Source organism: Gossypium arboreum, chromosome 12 (genome assembly GCF_025698485.1).
Source record: "Gossypium arboreum isolate Shixiya-1 chromosome 12, ASM2569848v2, whole genome shotgun sequence".
Taxonomy (NCBI): domain Eukaryota; kingdom Viridiplantae; phylum Streptophyta; class Magnoliopsida; order Malvales; family Malvaceae; genus Gossypium; species Gossypium arboreum.
This window is the reverse complement of record NC_069081.1, coordinates 112,739,244-112,759,552: the sequence shown is the minus strand read 5'-3', so window position 1 is coordinate 112,759,552 and position 20,309 is coordinate 112,739,244. Positions and strand designations below refer to the sequence as shown.

At 34.3% G+C, this 20,309-nt stretch overlaps 4 protein-coding genes across 4 annotated transcripts; all 4 read right to left on the bottom strand.

The window, feature by feature from the left end:
- Positions 1–554: 554 nt before the first annotated feature.
- On the bottom strand, positions 555–3,384 carry LOC108478200 (uncharacterized). Its single transcript, XM_017780633.2, has 4 exons — positions 3,164–3,384; positions 2,391–2,557; positions 1,943–2,236; positions 555–1,503 (listed from the first exon to the last, which is right to left on the bottom strand). Exons 2-4 carry the CDS (start codon positions 2,529–2,531, stop codon positions 853–855), a joined length of 1,086 nt encoding a protein of 361 aa, XP_017636122.1. The 5' UTR covers positions 2,532–2,557; positions 3,164–3,384; the 3' UTR covers positions 555–852.
- A 458-nt stretch (positions 3,385–3,842) lies between these two features.
- Positions 3,843–7,818, bottom strand: LOC108478196 (replication protein A 70 kDa DNA-binding subunit E-like). Its single transcript, XM_017780628.2, has 3 exons — positions 7,224–7,818; positions 4,321–6,620; positions 3,843–4,213 (listed from the first exon to the last, which is right to left on the bottom strand). The coding sequence occupies exons 1-2, from the start codon at positions 7,538–7,540 to the stop codon at positions 4,361–4,363; spliced, it is 2,577 nt and encodes an 858-aa protein (XP_017636117.1). The 5' UTR covers positions 7,541–7,818; the 3' UTR covers positions 3,843–4,213; positions 4,321–4,360.
- A 2,972-nt stretch (positions 7,819–10,790) lies between these two features.
- LOC108477713 (protein BOBBER 1-like) lies at positions 10,791–11,600 on the bottom strand. Its single transcript, XM_017780221.1, has one exon. It carries the CDS (start codon positions 11,598–11,600, stop codon positions 10,791–10,793), a length of 810 nt encoding a protein of 269 aa, XP_017635710.1.
- Positions 11,601–15,196: 3,596 nt separating this feature from the next.
- On the bottom strand, positions 15,197–18,580 carry LOC108477355 (protein CYCLOPS-like). The gene is made up of 11 exons (XM_017779869.2): positions 17,911–18,580; positions 17,738–17,793; positions 17,514–17,654; positions 17,382–17,430; positions 17,243–17,295; positions 16,443–17,113; positions 16,208–16,251; positions 16,046–16,094; positions 15,882–15,930; positions 15,578–15,706; positions 15,197–15,423 (listed from the first exon to the last, which is right to left on the bottom strand). The coding sequence occupies exons 1-11, from the start codon at positions 18,229–18,231 to the stop codon at positions 15,300–15,302; spliced, it is 1,686 nt and encodes a 561-aa protein (XP_017635358.1). The 5' UTR covers positions 18,232–18,580; the 3' UTR covers positions 15,197–15,299.
- Positions 18,581–20,309: the final 1,729 nt, after the last annotated feature.

The following is a 20,309-nucleotide window of genomic DNA, read 5'->3' as shown; positions in this document are numbered from 1 at the left end:
GCCCTGCCAGCCCCAGCTACACCCCTGTAATGACATTTAAAAGTCTATGCCACATCATCAATTCTTAATGGGATCTAAATTTAAGAACTGAAATAAACCTAATTGCTAAATTTAAGTATCAAAATGAAAAAAAAAAGTATAAATGTTTGTTAGTAGTGAATATTATGAATATTAACCCTATATATTAAATTCTAGCTAGCGTAGTAAAGCAAGTGTTTTTAACGAGTAAAAAACTATTATGTTTGACTAGTGGAAGCAAACTCTTACAAGGAAAAAGCATTCAATTGTTTTTAAGTGAATGTCCCTCTCCGGTAGCGTCGGTTCCTACTTCTGAATTATTTGAGAAGAAAAAATCTAGCTCAGCTTGCTATTTCCCACAACGCATGTTCTCCTCAATTCCCGGAGATGATTACTACTACTACTACTATCCTTTAATATTATCTCTGTATTCTCAACCATACTTATATTCCCGGATAACTTTTCAACCCGGACTGGCTCTCCATGTGCTTAAAAGACAACTTACAAGTCAAGGTTCAAAGTTCAAACACACCGAATTCATCAATCAATGACTCCGTAACACAATAATATTTATATTATATGCACTTCAAATCAAAAGTAGTCTTCTTTTTACAGTAGAAACAGGAAAGTACTATTCATATCTTACACAACTGTCTCTAGCAATAACTCTTTACTTTACCTTAGGAACTGCCATATTACTTTACTACATGACCTTAAGCATTCCCAAATTCTATAAAAATGGAACTTTGCTCAGGCCATTTCTACTATATAGTACTTAAAGTAGCCCTTTTCTTTTATTTGCTTACCTCACTCCACTAGTTACATCTACTGATGTCAATAGCACACACTGTCTGATGAAGAGGATGGTCGACCCACCTTCACTGGAATGGGTCCCCAGATAGCTCCTTCTCTACCACAATGGCTTGCACCGGATGGATCAACCTGACTTAGATCATTATACCCAGCCACAGCAGCAGCAACGGCTGTTTCAGCTGCCACCTTCTCCCTTTCAGCCACTGCTTTCAGCCGCTGCCTTTCAGCTCTTGAACCAATAACCTGCCCCAGGATAGAAGCCCCAATTGTCAGGGCCATAGCTGTTTTAGGCATTACGACGGACTTCCGAAGCATGGCTATGAAGGGCACAGCTGCATGCACAGCTACAAACCATGATAAAGAAAATTTTTCAGTGTGCTCCTTCCAAGCACCCAAAGGCACGTTAGCTGCCATGCCCAAGAGAGCAATAACAAACATCTTTGCAGGCAGTGGCTGAGGGCGTAAGTTTTTAACAAGGGCAGTGCGTGCTAGGGCAGCCCTTGCGGCAACTACAGCAGGGGGGCATCTAAACTTCATTGCAGGTGAGAGATGAAAAGGTGTCGCCACAAGTGGAAGGACACGACTCACTGCTCTGTAAGATTTTGCAATTGGGCAATTCCCATTTTGTAACCACTCGTTTCCCATTGCATCATGATTTGATGAATTTCCTTTCTGAAGGATCACAATACATCTCAGAATCAGTGTAGCTTGCAGTGATTATCAGGTATCAAATACATCATCTAATGGTTACATGGAAAATTATAATTCATACTGCTAAGCTTGTAGAAAAGATCCATTGATTTTTAAATTATTGATTCATTTCTCTAGAAGGCATCAATGTATTTCAGAACTAATGAAGACCAGCCTAAAAACGTATACCGAAACATAACAAGTATAAATCTTTTATGGGCTCATAAAGACAGTTTCCTGGAAACAATGTTGATGTTGAGACCTCACATCATGTTATATTTAGGTGGGTTCAATTCTTATTTGCCAATGCAGCGCTGCGGTGATGATACTTTCACTCATCTCTTCATTTTTATATTCCTCAAATTGTGTAAATCATTCTTCTAAATTAAAACATTGAATTGGTCTAAGGATGTATGATTACCTGAGAAGAGGGTTCTTGTTTGTTAGATGAGTCGGATTTCTTTTTCTGGTTCTTCCTTTTATCTGAGAAGGGACCAAAGCTGAAGGGCCCTCCTGAGCTAAAAGCTGAAAGGCTAATTGTTGCAGCTTTTCCTGCTAATGGGTTAAATTGGATGGTAGGCTCCTGTTTGTCTCTGTCACAGGGAACATCAGACCTCCCTGAGAGAGGTACAATGCCATCCTTCCCATGAAAAAGCTTAAATGCCATATCAAAATTTGGACCATCCTCAAATAAAGGACCTCTAGCTCCCTGTACCTGCAGAAAGATATTGAAGAAATCAACTCAAGGGCAAGGGCTATTTAACAGTTCAGAATTTATATATGTTTGCATGCATATAATATATATACACACAGACACCAATGCATGAATCCTCCAAAAGGAGGATATAAAATGGACTAGAAGAACTTACAGGCATGGGAAAACTCATTGAAGAGAATGAAAAGTTGGTGGGTTTGTTAATGTTCTTAAGAAATGGACATTTCTGAATGTCTGTCTCATTAAATGAGCACGCAGATGTGTCCTCACTGATTCCCTTGAACCAGAAGTCCATTGTCTCCAGTAACCAAAACAAGTTACCTGCAAAGAAAGCTTCTACACTTGAGAAACCAATGGTTGAATTCACATGAGGGAAGGGAAGGCAACCACCTCCAATTTTGAGATTACAAAAAAAAAAAAAGCCAGATGCAAAATAAAGGATGTTGAAGGTTCCTTGCTAAGCCCAGAATATAGATTGCATTGTTTTGAAGAATGAAATTTGATAAACAGGAAATTTTAACTAATTGCAGAAAGAATAAGGCTAGAAATGAAATTTGATAAACAGGAAATTTTAACTAATTGCAGAAAGAATAAGGCTAGAAGCAGCTCCCAATTAAGGGTATTGGAACGCAAAAGCATGAAATCTATTTTCATAGGACTTTCTATCTATAGTTTATTTGTCTAACTGAAAGAACAGCGAGTATACATGTACAATAATTGCAACTGAATGGTTCAAACAAAAGCAATTGAAAGCAGATTCCAACACAAAACAATATTAGTAATTCAGATGGAAACAATACGAAGCGTTCGCAATTTATTTATTCATAATGGCAATAGCAAAATTAAGGAGAAGAATCGAGAAACCCTAACATTTTAATTGTAACCTAAGAGGAAATGAAAAGAAACGAGAGTAGGTGGAGAAATTACTGGATGGATGTTGTGTCGTGAGATTTCCTCGATGTTGAGCTCCACCCTGAAACTTGGAAATCCGACGGAGAAACGCAAGATTACTGAAAACCAACAGCAAAAGGACGTGTGGCTCACACAATCACCAAATCACGATTCGCCAAAGCGGCTTTTTTTAAATTATTTTATTATGTCTGGCCTGTGTGGCTGTGGCTGTTAAACCAATGACCATCACAACAATTTATTTTGCCACGTTCGACTATCCGCTAAGGCCTCTGGGCAGCCAATGTTTTTTTTTTTTTTTTTTTTTTAAATAAATGGTCGAATAATAACTATAATTTGGCTGTAATTAGTCATTAATTATACTAATAACTTCCTAATTTCTTGTAGAATTTTGGGTTAGAAAATACCTTTGCGGTTTTTGGCTTGGAAACTTGGTTGGTTAGGTTCAACTAAGTTATCCAACGAGTTTTGGATGGGAACACTTGATAGTAGAATTTCATGTTTAATAACATTGTCCTTAGTTGGGAGCGAGTACACCCCTATTTTTTTACTACAACTAAATTCAGAGTGCCTGGCTTGACTTGAACAGCTCCGACGGTCCTCATCATGCCTTTGCCTTCCATACAGATTCAATTGCTTTCTAGTTTCTACTGCTTATGACTTTATATAGACACATTTTTAAAAACGAAAATTTCAATTTTCAGTGCAAACCAATGGAAGGTGTTTGTCATAAACTTCAGGAACACGCAATGCAACAAAACGTTAGTACAACCAAAGATTATACCACAATCCAACTTTTTTACATGTAGAAAACAGAACCATGTAATATGTAAAGATATAGAGTCGGCACTAAATACACCAAAACCAAAATGCTTGAAAAGCTACCCTTTTCAGACTGCCAAGTTCATCAGGCTTTTCGCATGCATGACCCCAATACAAAATGAAAGAACCTGTGCCACCGCCATCTCAAGTCTCTACCAGAAAGCCCTAACCTATTAAGTTCACTTTAAGATTGTCCAAATGGCATTCCAGCAGCAACTCATGCCTCCCAAGTCCAATGTCCAACTCCTGAGAAACCAATAACATACAATTAGAAGGGATAGATGATATGCTACAAAATGATGGGCTGATTTAATGTTCAATGCATATTCCAAAGAACTTCAAAACCAGCCTACCTGTTGCCTCTGAACACCTCCATATCTTCCTGAAGAAAAATCAGTGCCTCAATGGAGGTAAACGTCCAGAGTTTGGGCAGTCTCTGGCCCAATGTCCAGTTTGATGACATTTAAAGCACTCACTTGAGGCACCACCAACACTTGCCCCAGAAAATACTCTATCAGAATAGCCCCTACCAATGGACTGTACTGGACCATTCATGATGGTAGGACAATTTGTAGAGCTATGACCTGTAACCCCACAACTATTACAGAATATATCCATGTTCGAAGCAGATTCTCTAAGCCCAGAACCACCATAATGGTTTCCATATTGACCCCCTTGGTTTACTGGTAATCCATATTCTCTACTAGCAGTTGGTGGTGCAAGATCCCTCCTTCCATCAATCCCAACTCCGGTGTAATCCAGTCCAGTATTGGGAGTGGTAAACTCTGTCTTTGGTGCAAAAAGACCTGAATCATTTGCTTTAATCTTATCAATCAAATCCAAAAGGTACCTCGCTTCCGACGAAAAATTTACTTTTTCTACTTTCACCACTGTTGATTTCACACGCTGTTCATCACTAAAAGTTTCCTCCTTTACCTTTAACTTGAATATGTATTTATTAAACATAACTCGACGAGTGATTTCCATAAATTTTTCATCATCTTGGTTTTCATACCTCAGATAGTACAAATCTTTTGCAGGCACCCCCATGATATCCTGACCAGATTCCTGAAAAGCAGTCACCCATATTATGCCTGTATGATCCTGTATCTGCAACTGAATTATATACCTGTAGTCACATTCATCTACTGACCTATCACATTTATCACACCACCACTTCCCATCTCCATTATTTGTAACCTTTTTGTTGCATTGACGATCCCCATTCATGATGGGACAAGCTGTATAGCAGAAATTGTCCAACTTGATGTATGCAATCCTTGCTGCCACTGTAATCCAATCTGGTTTCTCAGAAGTTCCGAGCTTCTCATCTTTGATTTGTGATAAAGTTTTTCTATTATCTGTTCTACTCACACTTGACGTTTCCCTGGATATAGAGACAGTAGGAGTGTTCCTCCCATCAGTGACAAACCAATTCTTTAAACTATGAGCCTCAGGAAAATCAGGATCTATAAATAACTGGGTTGAAGAGATAGAACCCACTGCCTTCCCATTAAAATCATTCACCCTACCAGCTTTCACAGCCAGAACTGGAAACTCCCCAGAATCACACAAAGATTGGAGCTTTTGTCCTTCAGCATTGCATAAAGATCCCCATAAAGTTAACTCAACGCTTCGGCCAGACATGTCCTTCAAATGAAGGGTTCTCTTCTGAGTTTCAATACCATTTTTTCTCATTATTGAAGCAGCAGGACTGATAAATGACACCACACCAATTATATCCACAATACTATTGTTCTCCATACCTTCAATATCACTTATGGTACGGAAATGAAATTGCTGTCGTGGAATTCTGTTGTCATCCTCATAACATGGCTGTATCGTTGATGTGCTATCAAGAAGTATTTCATGCTCATTATTAAGGTGATTAAATGCCTTCTGAGCGGGTTTTAGACTTCCCCTAGAAATCAAATATATCTTACCAGTTTCAATCTGGTTATAGAATTGGTCAACCACAGTATTAAAGCAGGTCACCCGTATTTCTCCACCATCAGAATCAAGGAGGTCAAACGAGAAAACTTTTCCTTCACCACGTGCATTGTTATAGCGCCTAAGCTCTCCCTTTGCTGTTACTCTGGCTTTTATTGTCCACCGGCCCTGATATGGGTTCAGAGCAGAAATTGGGATTATCCTGGGTGGTGCCTCATTCTTGGCAACAGGCCCTCGGTTAGTGTACATTGGGGATGGCTGTTGATACGTAGGTACGGATTGGTAGTTAGAGGTGCTTAGAGGACGTGAAGTTGCTGGCCTAGGATTATGGAAACCCGTACTCTGAACACCATATGGTCTATCTAGAGGTGATGATCCAGGAAAACCAGCAGAAGGATCTGCTTTGGGATAAGAGGGTGGTGCATTTGCAGCAGGATAGTTTATCTGATCAGATTCATTTGAACGAGAATTACCATGCCATTGATTCATTCTAGGCTGTTGCAGAGTGGTCCCAGTTGAGTTCAGCCTATCAGCCATGCCGCCAGCAACTGAGCTTCCCCCTAATGAATTGCTCTGTGCCATCACCGTCCCAGATTGATCAGTAGGGGCTTGTGTTAGCCTAGAAGATCTTGGTGCTGCTACAGGCTTCCCAATAATATCACATTTTTCAACTATCACATCCAACTCAATGATAATAACAATCCTGCATGCATGGGACAGAAAATAAGGTCATCGGGAAAATTAGCACATTGACCTACACAGAGATGCAACAAAAATCACAAAGCTTGAGCAAAAAGCTATGCAGACACAAAGAAGGATCCCTCATCAGAGTTTAAAGTGTGAATTGTGAACAAAATATTCAATTACTTTGAGAAATTAAATTTTAAGTTCAAGAAGAAAAGAACCAAATCAATGGATAGATATATAAACGTGCCAAGTTAAGAACCAACAAGTCATTGTCATCCCACTAAAAAGCGATGCTATAAACTGCAAGTCTAAAAATTGCAGACTCGAGAAACTGTAATGGTTGAATTGATTCTTTAGAAATAAATAAAGCTAGAAAAGTGCATTACACCCAATTCAAGCTTCATCAATTAACAATGAAAAGAAGAAAAAATATATAAACCCACCCCAAAACACAAAACAGACAACTAATCATGTCGTCACAGGTTGAAAACCCAACAAATATAAGTTCTTTATATACGCAAAGGATCATAACGAAATAGTAATAAAGAAGAATATCCTTCAATCTTTCATCGAAAATATGTCCAGAAATAAATATAGAGTGAGAGAAAGAGGGGTATACATGCGATCTTGGATTACGTTGCAAATGTACTGAGTCAATTGAATAACGGAGCCAATTTGCAACTTCGAGGATTTCACAAGTTCATTCTTACTGGTAGCGAGCATCCCTTGCTGCGTCAACGACCCATCCGACAGCAATAGCCTATACCTCTCGCTCTTTTTCGGTTCTTGCTGCTGCTGCTGCTGCTGCGGATTCTTCGACGTCGTTTGAACCTCTTTCAACTCTATGACTTGAAGCAAAGGTTTCAAATCCCTCTCTGTCGACACCTCTCTGTTTATAATACGAGCCACCGCCCCTCCCGTCAGATTTACCTCCATCGAAGCCCTCAAATTAGGGACTTTTGGGCACAGATAGATGTTTGGATAGAGAGAGAATAAGAGAAAACTAGGAATGATGGGTTAAAATTTTGAGAGGAAACTGAAGGATTGCAGGAGAAGGAAACCTAGGGCAAAATGTTAGAAGCAACACTTCACTTGGCCAGTTAATTGAGAGAGAGAGAGATGAAGTGCGCCAAATCTAGAGTTTCGGAAATTTTGGTTCCAATTTGAGGGAATGATGTTTTTTGAATTTCCCAACGTGTCCCTACTTCCACTGTACACTTGTTTAACGCATTTTGTTAAACATAAAATACGGTTCGTGTCATTGGAAAAATTAGCCCAAATTGTCAAATTTGAAAAATATTTAGTGAAGTATATAGTTTTTTTTTTTATTTAAAGAAATAAATAGATTTTAGAGAGACGGGATGTATTTTAAATTAAGATGGTTAAAAATACGTTTTATAAGACTCGCTTTTAATATCCCCGCTATCACCTTAGTAATTTTTCGTTTAATGTTTAAATTTTTAAATAGTTAAAAATTCAATTGATAATTTCTTTTAAACGACTAAAACAACTAATTTATTTGCTATATAAACTTAAGTCATTTTTTCTTTTAATTTAAATCATATTTTTTAATTCTCTCAACTATTTGCAATAAATTTAGTTCATTTGAATGGAATAAAGACTATAACAAAATAGTCATTATGTGAGAATGAAATAAAATTGTAATGGTATTAAATAAATATAATAGTAATTTTGTTATATGAAATGAGTATTTTAATAATATTCATGCGTTTGATTGAAAAGAATAAAAATATAATTGTAAAAAATACTCAATCACAAATATTTCCTTTAATATTTTAATATATATTTTACATCAATTTAATATTAAAAATAATATTAATATTTAATATTTAAATAGTATTTTATATTAAATTACATGAAAATATTTTTTATTTTTATATTTTCTAAAATTTGAAATTAATATTTTATATTATATTATATTAAAAGATTTTTTATTTTCTCCATCTTCATCCTCGTTGATCCCCTCGCTCTCTCCAAATTCTTCTTCATCATATTGCATGAGCAAAGTGGATAGCTTTTTGATATCTCGAAATCATGATATGACAATTATTTTTAGTCCTTTGACAATTAGGCACCAAAAACGTTTGACTACAAGTAAGCTGCTTATTCATGCAGTAGATTTCATATTTAGTTGAATTTAACAAATTACAGACACCTCAAGGCTTTCCTTCAACAGTCACTAATGACGGTTATTAGTACGAATAAAGGGGACTACTGAGATTTTTATCCTTCAAGTAACAAAGTAAATATGCTTCTGAAATCACCCAATGAGGATATGATCCTAATTAGCAAATAGTATAGCTGACTAATTTGTAAATGAACATGAATAACATCAAAATGCAGAAAAGATAGCATTCCAGAAAGCTTTGTGAACCATACGATATCACAGCTGCGATTTGTGCGAAGCACTAACTGTTATATGGAAAAAAGGGAAAAGATGTTGAAGGAATGCGACCAGTACTCTAATCCATCTATTAGGAAAAAGAATATCCAGGAACCTCTCTCTGCCTTTGAAGGACCTGCTCTGTCAAAACAACGGGTACCACATACTAGCAGCTACACAATAGCCATTATAAAGGTTTCTAAAAAAAAGGGCAAATATCTCAGTGCTGATTACAGATTTTAACTTATGCAACTGGAAATACCTGGTTCTATCCCCTAAAAGAAGAATATTACAAAAATCAAACTTAAAGAAAAACTCGACCAACCCATCACCCTTCACTTGAAAGATTTCCGGAACAATTAAGAATTAATTTAATCATGCATAAAGAATGTTCAAATCAACTAAGCTCTCCTAGCTTAAAAGCAAAGAAATGAAGAGGAAGCAATTCTGTTAAAATCAATTGTATTTAATCAACACTGACCAAAGAAAAAAAACCTTGAAATCCCTCAAAATAACGCCCCATAATAACCAATAATCCCACTAAAACTCAGACCTTGATTTCTAGAGAAACTAATTCCCAAAGCCCTAAAAACCCCAAACAAGATACAAAGCACAACAATCACTCTACAATATCAAAAATAGTAATTTAGCAATTAAAAGAAACAGAGCAATTGATTATGAAACAGTAAAATGTAGCAGAAAAAAGAAAGTAAGGGGTGCAAATTGCTTGCCTGACTGTCAAAGTGAGAGAGTGAAGAAGAATAAATGGAATTTGACAAAAGAGAAGCAGAGCAAAATAAAAGTTTGGTTGAGAACCGATTCTTTCTTTGCTTTTTCAGAAGAGAAAAGAGTAGAGCAATGAAGGCTATGTGAGAGGGGCTGCTGACGAAGGTTTTAGAATGTTGAGGGTAAAATTAAATTATTTCGGGCTAATTTCTTGTTCCACACACCTTGAATCGCGTATTCAGTGGGGAGGTTCAAGTCCATATTCAACACGAGTCATAACCGTCAACCAAACAATAATTTGATGGTGGATTCGCTAAATTGGAGTGTAATGGATTTATACTCCCCAAAGTTTTCAATTCTTATTTAATTTCTCTCGTTGTTTTAATTTTTCATTATAAAACGCAATCATAATGATTTTGAAAAAAAAATTTAGAGCATTTCCGAAGGATTCTACATATTATGAAGGAGAGACACCTTGTTCATTCTGGATAATCGCAAAACATCCGAGCCTATTCCCGGCCTCCTGTTTGCAAACATAAAAGCAAATTTCCGAATTGACCAAGTCGTTGTAGAGAGGAAGGTAGTTTGCGCCCGAACGGGTTCCATTTGTCAATTGGTGGTGTCTTATTTGGTCAAAAGATTCAGCCTATGGATTGATTTCTTAACAATGACCTCATTTTTGGCTTTCCAAATGATAATCAAACATATCTTTTCTTACGGGGTGGTCACTATTCATTACACTTGAGAGCTAAGTCATGTGGGTCTTCTTGCATGGGATTTCCTTAATCTCATGATGATATTGATTAGACCATGTGCTCCTCTATAGGTGGCAAGTGATCTTCATATTTGAATGTTGGCAACATAATGAACTTTTGCTATTGATATAAAATTCTAAAACTAAACACAAACAAGCCGCAACGTCGAATATAAATCTTTTGATAGAACTGCCATCAAATACAAATCTAAGAATTGAAATCAGTCTATTATCAGAACAATTGAATTAAAAGCTGTAAGAAGTTGCAGAAAGTAAAAAGTTGGCTGTTGAAATGAATCATCTCATTCACTTTGTGGAAGGTTCAAATATGGATGGTGAACAATGAATTTCTGGAGCACCTCCGGGCAATTATCGCTTGTTGGGAGTCCCTTACACTTCTGCCCATAATCAAACAACAGCTTTCTCATGTGACGTTCCGCTTCGTAGCCCAAGCCATCCAACCGTCTCAGTCCCGGTTCACATCGGCTAGTATCAATCCCTCGATCACCTTTCACCACTGATTTCCACCATTCCCACGGATTACACTTCGATAACAGAATGGTAACTGTTTCATTATCTTCCAGTATCCAATAACTCTCACAAACTTTCACCGCCTGGAATAACTCGCCGTCGATCAACAACGGCTGACCCTTAACCCCCACTCGTAGAGACGTGTTCTTGATATCGCATATTACGACTTTCTTTTTGGTTCCGAAAGGAACTGGGACCTGAACCATGACGTCTCCTAGAGTTTGCGACCATGAATAGTTCTTCATGTCAAGACCATTGTTTTTGTTCGGCGGCGACGGATCGTCATGGGATGGCTTTTTAGTATCTGCTTCCGATGTTCTCAATCTCTTGTTCTCAGCATCTTCTTCTTCTTCTGATTCATCTTTCTTTTCCCGTTTTCTTTTCTTGATATCATCAAGAAGTGACAAGATTTTGTTCTCCATCTTATCTTCTTGATTGTCGTCGAAGATATCTGCAGCCATCTGAGATGCGAAGGCGAACGCAGATTTGAAAAACCCTATACGATTGGAAGGGTCGAAAACTGAACTGAAAGCCACTGGCGAGGCGGAGGGTTTCGACTCGTTTCCATCATCGACTTCCATGATTCAAGTCTGATCTGTGACAACCTTTGACGTGTAAACTTAACTCGAAGATACGAAAAACTAGGGTTCTTTCGGGTAAAAGTACCAGGAACTCCCTTCGGCCTCTATACTAAAAAATGGGGTAGTCTTTGAGTTAAAATTTTCACTTAAATACTAACGTAGAAAATGCTCAAAATTTTTTATGGGTAAATTGTAAAAATATTCATCTGCTTTTGATCACTTAACTATTAATTTTTTTATTTAATCATTCAACTTTTTAAAACTAAATATTTTAAGCTGATCACTTAACTATTAATTTTTTATTTAATCATTCAACTTTTTAAAACTAAATATTTTAAGCTGAAGAGGATTTTTTATTAGTCTAATAATAAAATTAACTTCTAATATTAATAGATTGTATTAATTTGATCCTAAATATAATAAATTTAATAAATTTAGCTCTCAATGTTTACAAAATTAGTCATTTTAGTTTTAATTTTCAAAATAATAATAAATTTGGCCTCAATATTTAAAAAATATATCAATTTAGTCCTAACTCTAAAAATTTAAAAAAATCATTTTTATACTTTATAACCCATCAAGTAACCTATGTGAGATATTAAAATAGGAAGAAAAAATACATTCTTTCAAGTCATTTGCAACATTTTTTTTACAATAATTTAGGCTACACGTTAGACCAAACTAATTGATTTGAAACTTAAATAGAATAATTGACTGCATTATTACTCGAATAGATAACATTTTTAATACATTTATTTTCTTTTGGATCCTAATTTTTTGTATTTTATCTCAATTTTTTAGAATTCTTTTACAAGTAACTTGGAAACGAGTACTTTTTTTTTCTTATTTTAATATCACATGGGTTAGCCATATAAAAGACAATAAAACCTAAATTTAATCCAATAGAGTCAAATTTTTTTATTAAAGTTGAGGGTTAGATTGGGGTGGGTTAATTTTAAAAATAGTCGGGTTGGGTTTAGAATGAAACCGCCCACCCTACCTCGAGATATTTATGAAATTACCATCTATACCTATTTAATATTAAATTAAATTAAAAATCTTTAAAATTTATCACTACTAATCTCATTCTATGGCCTCTATACTAATCCCATTTTACCCTTATAAGGTTATTTCTCTCATTTTTTGGCTTCTTAATTTAATAACTTATAGAAGGAATCTTTGTTTTTTTTTTCTTCTATGTTGTAATTACAAAATGTATGTGTAAATATACATCAGCACACAACTCAAAAATAAATTAAAGTAAATTTAATAAGAAATGGTGTCAAAACCTTTTATTTAAGAAAAAAACAATTGATCACAATTTTACAGAAAAATTAAACTCAGGTCGGATTGGATCAAAGTCGGGTATGCTATTAATTTTCAGTTTGGCGTGGGTAAATTTTTTTTAGTCAAGGTCAGAGATAGCCACGGGGGGTATGCTCTCAAATGCAATTTTGATGGTGCTATTTTTGTTGATAGTGGGCATATGAGATGGGACATACTTGTGCGCAAAGAGGAGGGGGATTTTGTGCAGTGTATCTTCAGTTTTATGAAAAGTAAGGTTGATCCTTTTATGGTGGACATTTTAGCGGCTGGTTAGGTTTTGTCTTGGTTTCAGTCATGTCACATGGATGACATTATTCTTGAAATTGATAGACAAAGATTGTGACAAGCTCTCTCTTCTGGTGCTTTGGAAGTTTCTGGTTCTAAGATATTATTATTGAATTGTCATAATCTTATTTCGGGTTTTCATTCTTTATCTATCTTGTATATTCATAGAGACGCTAATAAAGTAATTCATATATTAGAAATGGTGATTTTATTTAAAGCGAAATAATTTGGTTGTATTAGTTGTCTTTCTTTCGCTGTTGTTTTTGTTTATGCTAATAGATTGGAGCATTTAGGTAAAAAACGAGGAGTTTAAGGGGCGGTGTATGAGGTAAACTTGTTGGGTTAGATACACTTGTGTTCTTAATTGTTTTCACTTTATTTATTTTTTCAATTTCTTTTTTTTTTTGTTGATATGATTTTATTTAAAAATTTAATTTATTTTTATTTATCAAGACCACAGTCTTTATCATTAAAGTCAACCTATTGCAACAACAGTAAAGAGGCCAATAGTAAAACCGATGCAACATCAAATAAAATTTTCAAAGAAAATCTGTTTATTTATTAATATATGATTACTATAATTTAAATCAGTAATTAAGTTGATTTTCAATTCAATTAAAAATTATAAAAAACTTATTTATTTTATTTAATAATATTTTTAGAGTGTTTTTATCTTTTTTATATTTTTAGGCAAAATCCAAAAAATTAAATTGAACCAATAAAAGGATTATATTTTTATTTTTATATCAATTTTTTATAAATATATTTATTGTATAATTTTCACTCACATTATAGGGTGTGCCGTAATTTGGTATTAATTATATTAATAATTATTTTATTTTTGGAGTTAGTTATATTAATACTTATTTAAAATGATAATATATATATATATATATATAATAATTAATAACCAGTTAGCAAACCTTTTTTTCTTTTTACTATTTCTCGATTTGTGTCTGTATATGTATTACTGTATGCGAATGAAAAGTGTAAATTAGATCCAATTTGATATTATTATTCCTATAAAATGTTTACCTTCTTTTTAAAATAAATTATCAAATAATTCTAATCCATTCCTCTACAACTCATGAAAACATTTTAATCTCACAGTCCATTATTTAAATTCTTTTTTAGAATATATTATTTTATTTTGAGTTTCAAATATTGTAGATGTGATTAGGGTTGAGCATTTAATCGAATTGAGTTGAATTAGTAAAATTTTTCGAATCGAAGTTAAATAAATTTGTTCGACTAAAATTAAAAAATTAAACTAATCGTATTGAAATGTTGTTGACAATATGAATAAATTTAAATTAAAAACATAAATAACATATATTTGAAAATAAAATAAGAGAAAAAAATAAGATAATTAGTAGGATAAACTTAATTTGGTAACTTACTTGTTTTACATTTCAAATTTATCATTGAGGAACTTTAATATATATATATATATATATATATATATAATTTAGTATTTTATATATTTTAAGATTTCTTAATAATTTTTAATTTTTTGAACACATTTATTTATAAAATTTTGGGAGAAAATATTTTATAAACAATTTAATATTTTAAAGATTATTTTGTAATTTTTTAGAGGAATTAATTTGCATATTTTCAAAAATGTTAGAGAGTCAATTTGTTATTCGAATTGTTAAATTCAATTCAACTTAACTCGAAAAATCGAGTTACTTCTTCGAGTTGATTTGAAAAAAACAAATAACTCAGATAACTCGAAATTAAAAAAAGAAAATTCGAATTTTCAAATCGAGTTTTACCCATCTAATCTCTACTTATTTTTGATAAAATTTAAGAACTAGTGACTAAGAATCTTGAATTTTGTTTCGCTTGTGGAAACTAAAAGGCAACGTTTTGATGATTTTGAGGGTAAAATCAACAAACTCTTGGGAGCTTGAGTTTTGGAGAACAAGTAAATAATGGCCATACGGCTGTGCTTGTATATACATTCATACTTATGTAGAATGTTGTTTGTATGCGTAAAATTGTTTCCATCATAGATATTATATAGATGGCCAAGGCTGAGACATCTGCCCTGCCAATCGTTGAGTCTATCAAAGTATATATGTTTTACATGTTGCCTGAATCCGAAATGATCCGTTCAATCTCTTCTAAGAGCCGCTCCTTTTCATCTGTCAACTCCTCGTTCTGCTTCTGCAATTCTTCTATCTGCTTTGTTTGTTCCGAGTCCTTTCTGTAATTAACATAAAAAAAATCTGAGATTTAAATTTTCACTACAATGCCAAATTGATGAACAGGAAAAAGGAAGAAAAAAGAGTAAAATATCGTATTCTTTACCTATATGTATATGATGAGCAAGTAACATAATAACTTTGATGTGAAGTTACCTGTTCATGAAAGACAAATTAAGCTTGAGTGAACGCACTTCCTTCTCAAGAGTTTCACAACGCTTTAAGACTGCTTGCATGTCGGATGGGATTGGTGGGGTCAAATTCCTTTCTTTTGCCTCTGCCATCCTGATTCATCAAACAATAAACACCTTTTTAACTATGACTATGGTGATAAATAAAAAGCTTGATTATATTCTTAATTGGAGAAGACAAATAAAAAGCTTGATTATATTCTTAATTGGAGAAGACAAATACAGAGCTCATTGCCAAGGAAAAGCATAGCACAGATGGTTTAACTTACTTTCTTGACCTTTCCACTCTTCGTTTTTTTGTAGGGTCTGTCCTGTCCACTGCATTATTTTTGGTTAGATTAGTGTCTTAGTGAAGATTACCAAACCACCTCAAGAGCGCACAGATTTTGCCACCCCTATTCTACGATAGAAGCCAAATAGGAAAGCTGAGTACCTGAATCTGCTGATGTTACAGACCCGTAGCGAACTAGGCCTCCCCTTTGCTAATGATTCCAGGGTAAAAAGAAAAAAGAAGTAAGTACATTGTACCAAGGTTCACGGTTCACACCATAGTTTGGGAAGTACGTTAAATTCATACCAACTAAAAGAAGTATACCTTCCGATCATCTTTCAAGTTGTCAATTATCCTTTCTCTGAATTCTGTTGTTGAATAGAGAAAAACCTCATATCAAGTGATGAGCATATGATTATTATAAAGCTGGTTATAGGGTCATAATTTTATGTGAACAAGATAACGAATCAACCATAGGCAACTGTAAAGATATCTGTTTGGGGAAAATTGATATAAGCTCGGTTATGTGTAATGTGAAACTTCAGTGCATAATGCATACCTTTAGATTTAGAGCCATTTTCTGAGTTCCAGTTGTTTCCAGCTTGTTTCTTTGTGCTTTCACATATGCTTAAGGTTTGACTTGAGTTGCTCGGGCCATCACATGCATCCAAACCAGATGAAATCACCGGTGCAGCAGCCGAGGATTCGCTTTGAGAAGCTTCTCGAGAAACTGCGCTCAACTGAATTGTGTTTATGGGATTTACAAAAGCTTCCAAGTCAAGATCCATAGGCCCCTGAACAGCTTGTACAACCCCGGGATTTGTTACTTGGCCAAGGGGTAAGTCTGCGAAACCCCCTGGAATTTCATGAAAATGATTCCCTTGTCCTTGGTTGAAGGTGCCATTAGGCACAATAGAACTATCTTTGACCGCTTCTTTCTCGATTTGGTTGCCGAGCTTTTTACGTTCTAGTGTACCCTTTAGCATGCTCACAACGGAAGAAACTTTATCTACATTTCCAGTTTGGAGTGCATTAAATGTAGATGAGGATGAATTTGATGGAGACATGAATGTGCCCAACTGATTAGGAATCTCAGACATGGTGGTATCATTGAAACCATCCGGATCCGGTAATTCTTCTTTCATTTTGTTGACTCCATTTCCATAAGGATTGAGTACAGCCTCCATACCAAGCGATGTTTGAGCATTTTGCATGGCAGCATATCTCTTCCTATGAAACACAGGTTGATTAACGGACAATTCCTTATTGAAAACCAATGAAAATGTACAAAATCATTGAACTTCCGAGGGATTAATGGAGAGGTAACTCCTATAAGCCTAAACTAGAAATTAGTATTACCTTAATTCAGAAGATCTGCTTCTTGTCATGGGCTGTGAACTATGAAACCATGCCTGCATTAAGAAGTGGGATAACATCAGAAGGTGATGGACCTTTGTTGATTTGATGTTTGTGTGAAAAAAGCTGTTTACACACTAACCTTGGCCAAATATAAATTACTAGCCTGAAATCCCCTTTCACCAGCAGTTCTGAAGAGAAATGAACTAACAATGTAAAAAACATGCAGAATTGTAAAATAAAAATAGCTTTTACAAGTGTGATGCAGTGTCACCTGGCTGAATTTTGATTCAAGTCCCCTGATGTTTCTCCCCCAACGGAATTATTTTGCAGAAGTAATACATCACTGCTCTTTTTCTTTTGAAGCAAAGTGGTAGGCTGTTGACTCGACAAACTGGCCATCTCTGTTGATAATCTGCACTCAGTTAAATAGTATGTCAAGTCTAATTTTCAACAAGAATCTTGAATAAATACTAGCTTGAGTTCGGAAATATATACCTTCGCGACGCTTGCCGAGTACGATGTGCTATATTAGAAGAATTGTGACCCTGGTTCTGAAACACACAAACTACATCAGCCTCAAAGTTATAAGTTCCCTGGTTAAGGTTTGAAGGAAACTTGTAGTAGTAATGTAAAATTTGCAAAACCAGTGAATAGTAGAAGTTTCTTGCCTCTCCATTGGTGAGCCAGCTTCTGAAAAGCTCCTCACTATCAGCACGAAAATTCTGAGAGAGATTCTTAAACCCCAACATCTCCATATTTGGAACTGGCATCCCCATTGGACTCTCCATCAATGACTTTATAAAAAGCTCCTCACTTGAGTTCCTATAAAAATCTGAAAATTGTCTCCCTTCTGTCTCCATCCCACTCTTTTCACCGTAACTTCTGTGGCTCGGAGGCAATTGATATGACTCAAAACTCTGCTTATTACTACTTCCTGGCTTTAGCAAAGAATCACTTGGCAAGCTTCCCTCCTTCCCATCATTGACCATATTATTACCTTTGCCCCTCTGTAGTAAACAAATGGATTCTGTGAATGATTTGAATCTTTGCAGTAGTGTAAAGATCCCTGGAAGAGAACTCTGTTAGTATTATGTTTTTTGTTAGCTCACAATCTCAAGAAACCCAATTCATCCAACTCTTGAATCAACAAATGCAAAAATAGTTTCAACAAGATCAAGCTGAAAACGAGGCCAAAGCTAGGAAATTAGACCCAGCTAGGGACTAGGAAAAAATAAACTTCTTTAAAAATAAGGGTCTAATGCAAGTAGATTAAACGGCATACCTAAGCCTACAAATTTTGTTTTGTTTATTTGAATAATTAAGGGTGTGGGGTTAGCATAAACAAATGCTAAAAACATGGGAATCTTGGAATTTTGAGTTTGTTTAGATTCTAACCTACCATCAATTGTCTTTTTCAATATTAACTTTCTGGTAACGGTGGGGAGTATTGAGTGAAATTTTAAATTATAGCCTACATTACATTAGTTGGTATACATCTATGGTTAATTTGATTATTAGTGTAATAACGTGAGAAAAAATTTATTTAATGTGCATATATTAAAATAGAAGATGAATCTCATAGCTTAATGGTTAGGGTGTTCATTGACTTAAGTGTGGTCTAAGTTTGAATCGCGCTAATTTTATAATTAAATTTGAATTAAAAAGGATAATATAATTTGATGCACCGTTAGTGAATAATTATGACACATTACTATTAAATTAAACAAATAAATATGGAGGATCGCTAAATAAATACTAATAATTTTATTTCAACAAAATTAAACATTAATAATAACTATTATAAATAAATATTAATAACTTTCAGATTCAAGATTCGGTATAAAAGTTTAAGGTCTTAAATTTTGAAATTTGAGTTGTAACATTTATTTATAAGTAATTATTATTTAATTATGTTTAGATAAAGTTATTCGTATTTATTGATAAATCCTTCACTATTTTTTTATTAAACTTAATGATGAAGTGTCATGTTATTCTTCAACAATAATATATGAAACTTATAGTATAATTAAAAATTTATTTAAATCAAATTCATGAAATCCCAAAATATAAAATCTCTTCTATATTTATTTAGTTTAAAGAGATTGAAAAATGCTAGCGCGGTAGCCAAAAAAAGGAGAGGTTTTGCGTGTTGAAGTTGAAGGCATTGGGTGACAAATAAATTAGAAAAAAAATGAAGTGACGACTAGCATGAAAAAGACAGCATTTTATTTCTTTCCCTATAAATAAATGTGTAGTAGTTGAGGGGCATTTTCAACTTGCATTTTCATATTATGCGTGTGATTTCAACTTGAATTTCTATGTAGAATGGATTTGAGCAGCAATGGTGCCTTAGTGTTTTCTTCATAAAAAAGGAAGGTGGTTTTGTAGTTTAAGATGGTTAGTGTTGGTAACTATATTTTTACTATAGAGTTTAATCATTAATGATTAGGAATAGGAGAATCTTTGTTTTTATTTAGTTTCATCTTTAGGTTAAGTTAAATCAATGATTTGTGCTGACTCCAAAGTTTATTATTTAGGCGGATCGGGTTGTATAAAATATGAAGGAAGGAAGCCGACGTACGCTTATAAAATAATTAAAGAAACAATCAGTCAATTTGACTGAAGCTTTGTTTATGATTATGAAGGGAGCAAATGGGCGTTGGATTTTGATTATGGTTTATACGACAGGTATTTGGTATAATTCCATGGAATCTTCATTTCATGAATCATCATCATTTGATCACCTCAACTCGTTTCCATCCAAAAGTGACTGAAACAGTATTCATCAATACTCGATGACTCAACATATCAAATCTGCAATTGTAAATAGAGAACATTAAGATATTTATTAAATTGAGTCAAATAATAAGCTTATTTGTTACAAATGATAAAACTTTCCTAAATTTGTATTAGTTTTAATATGGTATGGATAAGAGTTCTCGACAACTTAAAATTGTTGTGAATTAAAAATTGTCTAATGGTCTTATAAGTTTTTAGTTTTTTTCAAAAATATCAATTAAGTCCCTATATTTTTTGTGCACTTTCAATTGAGCCTTTGAATGTTAAA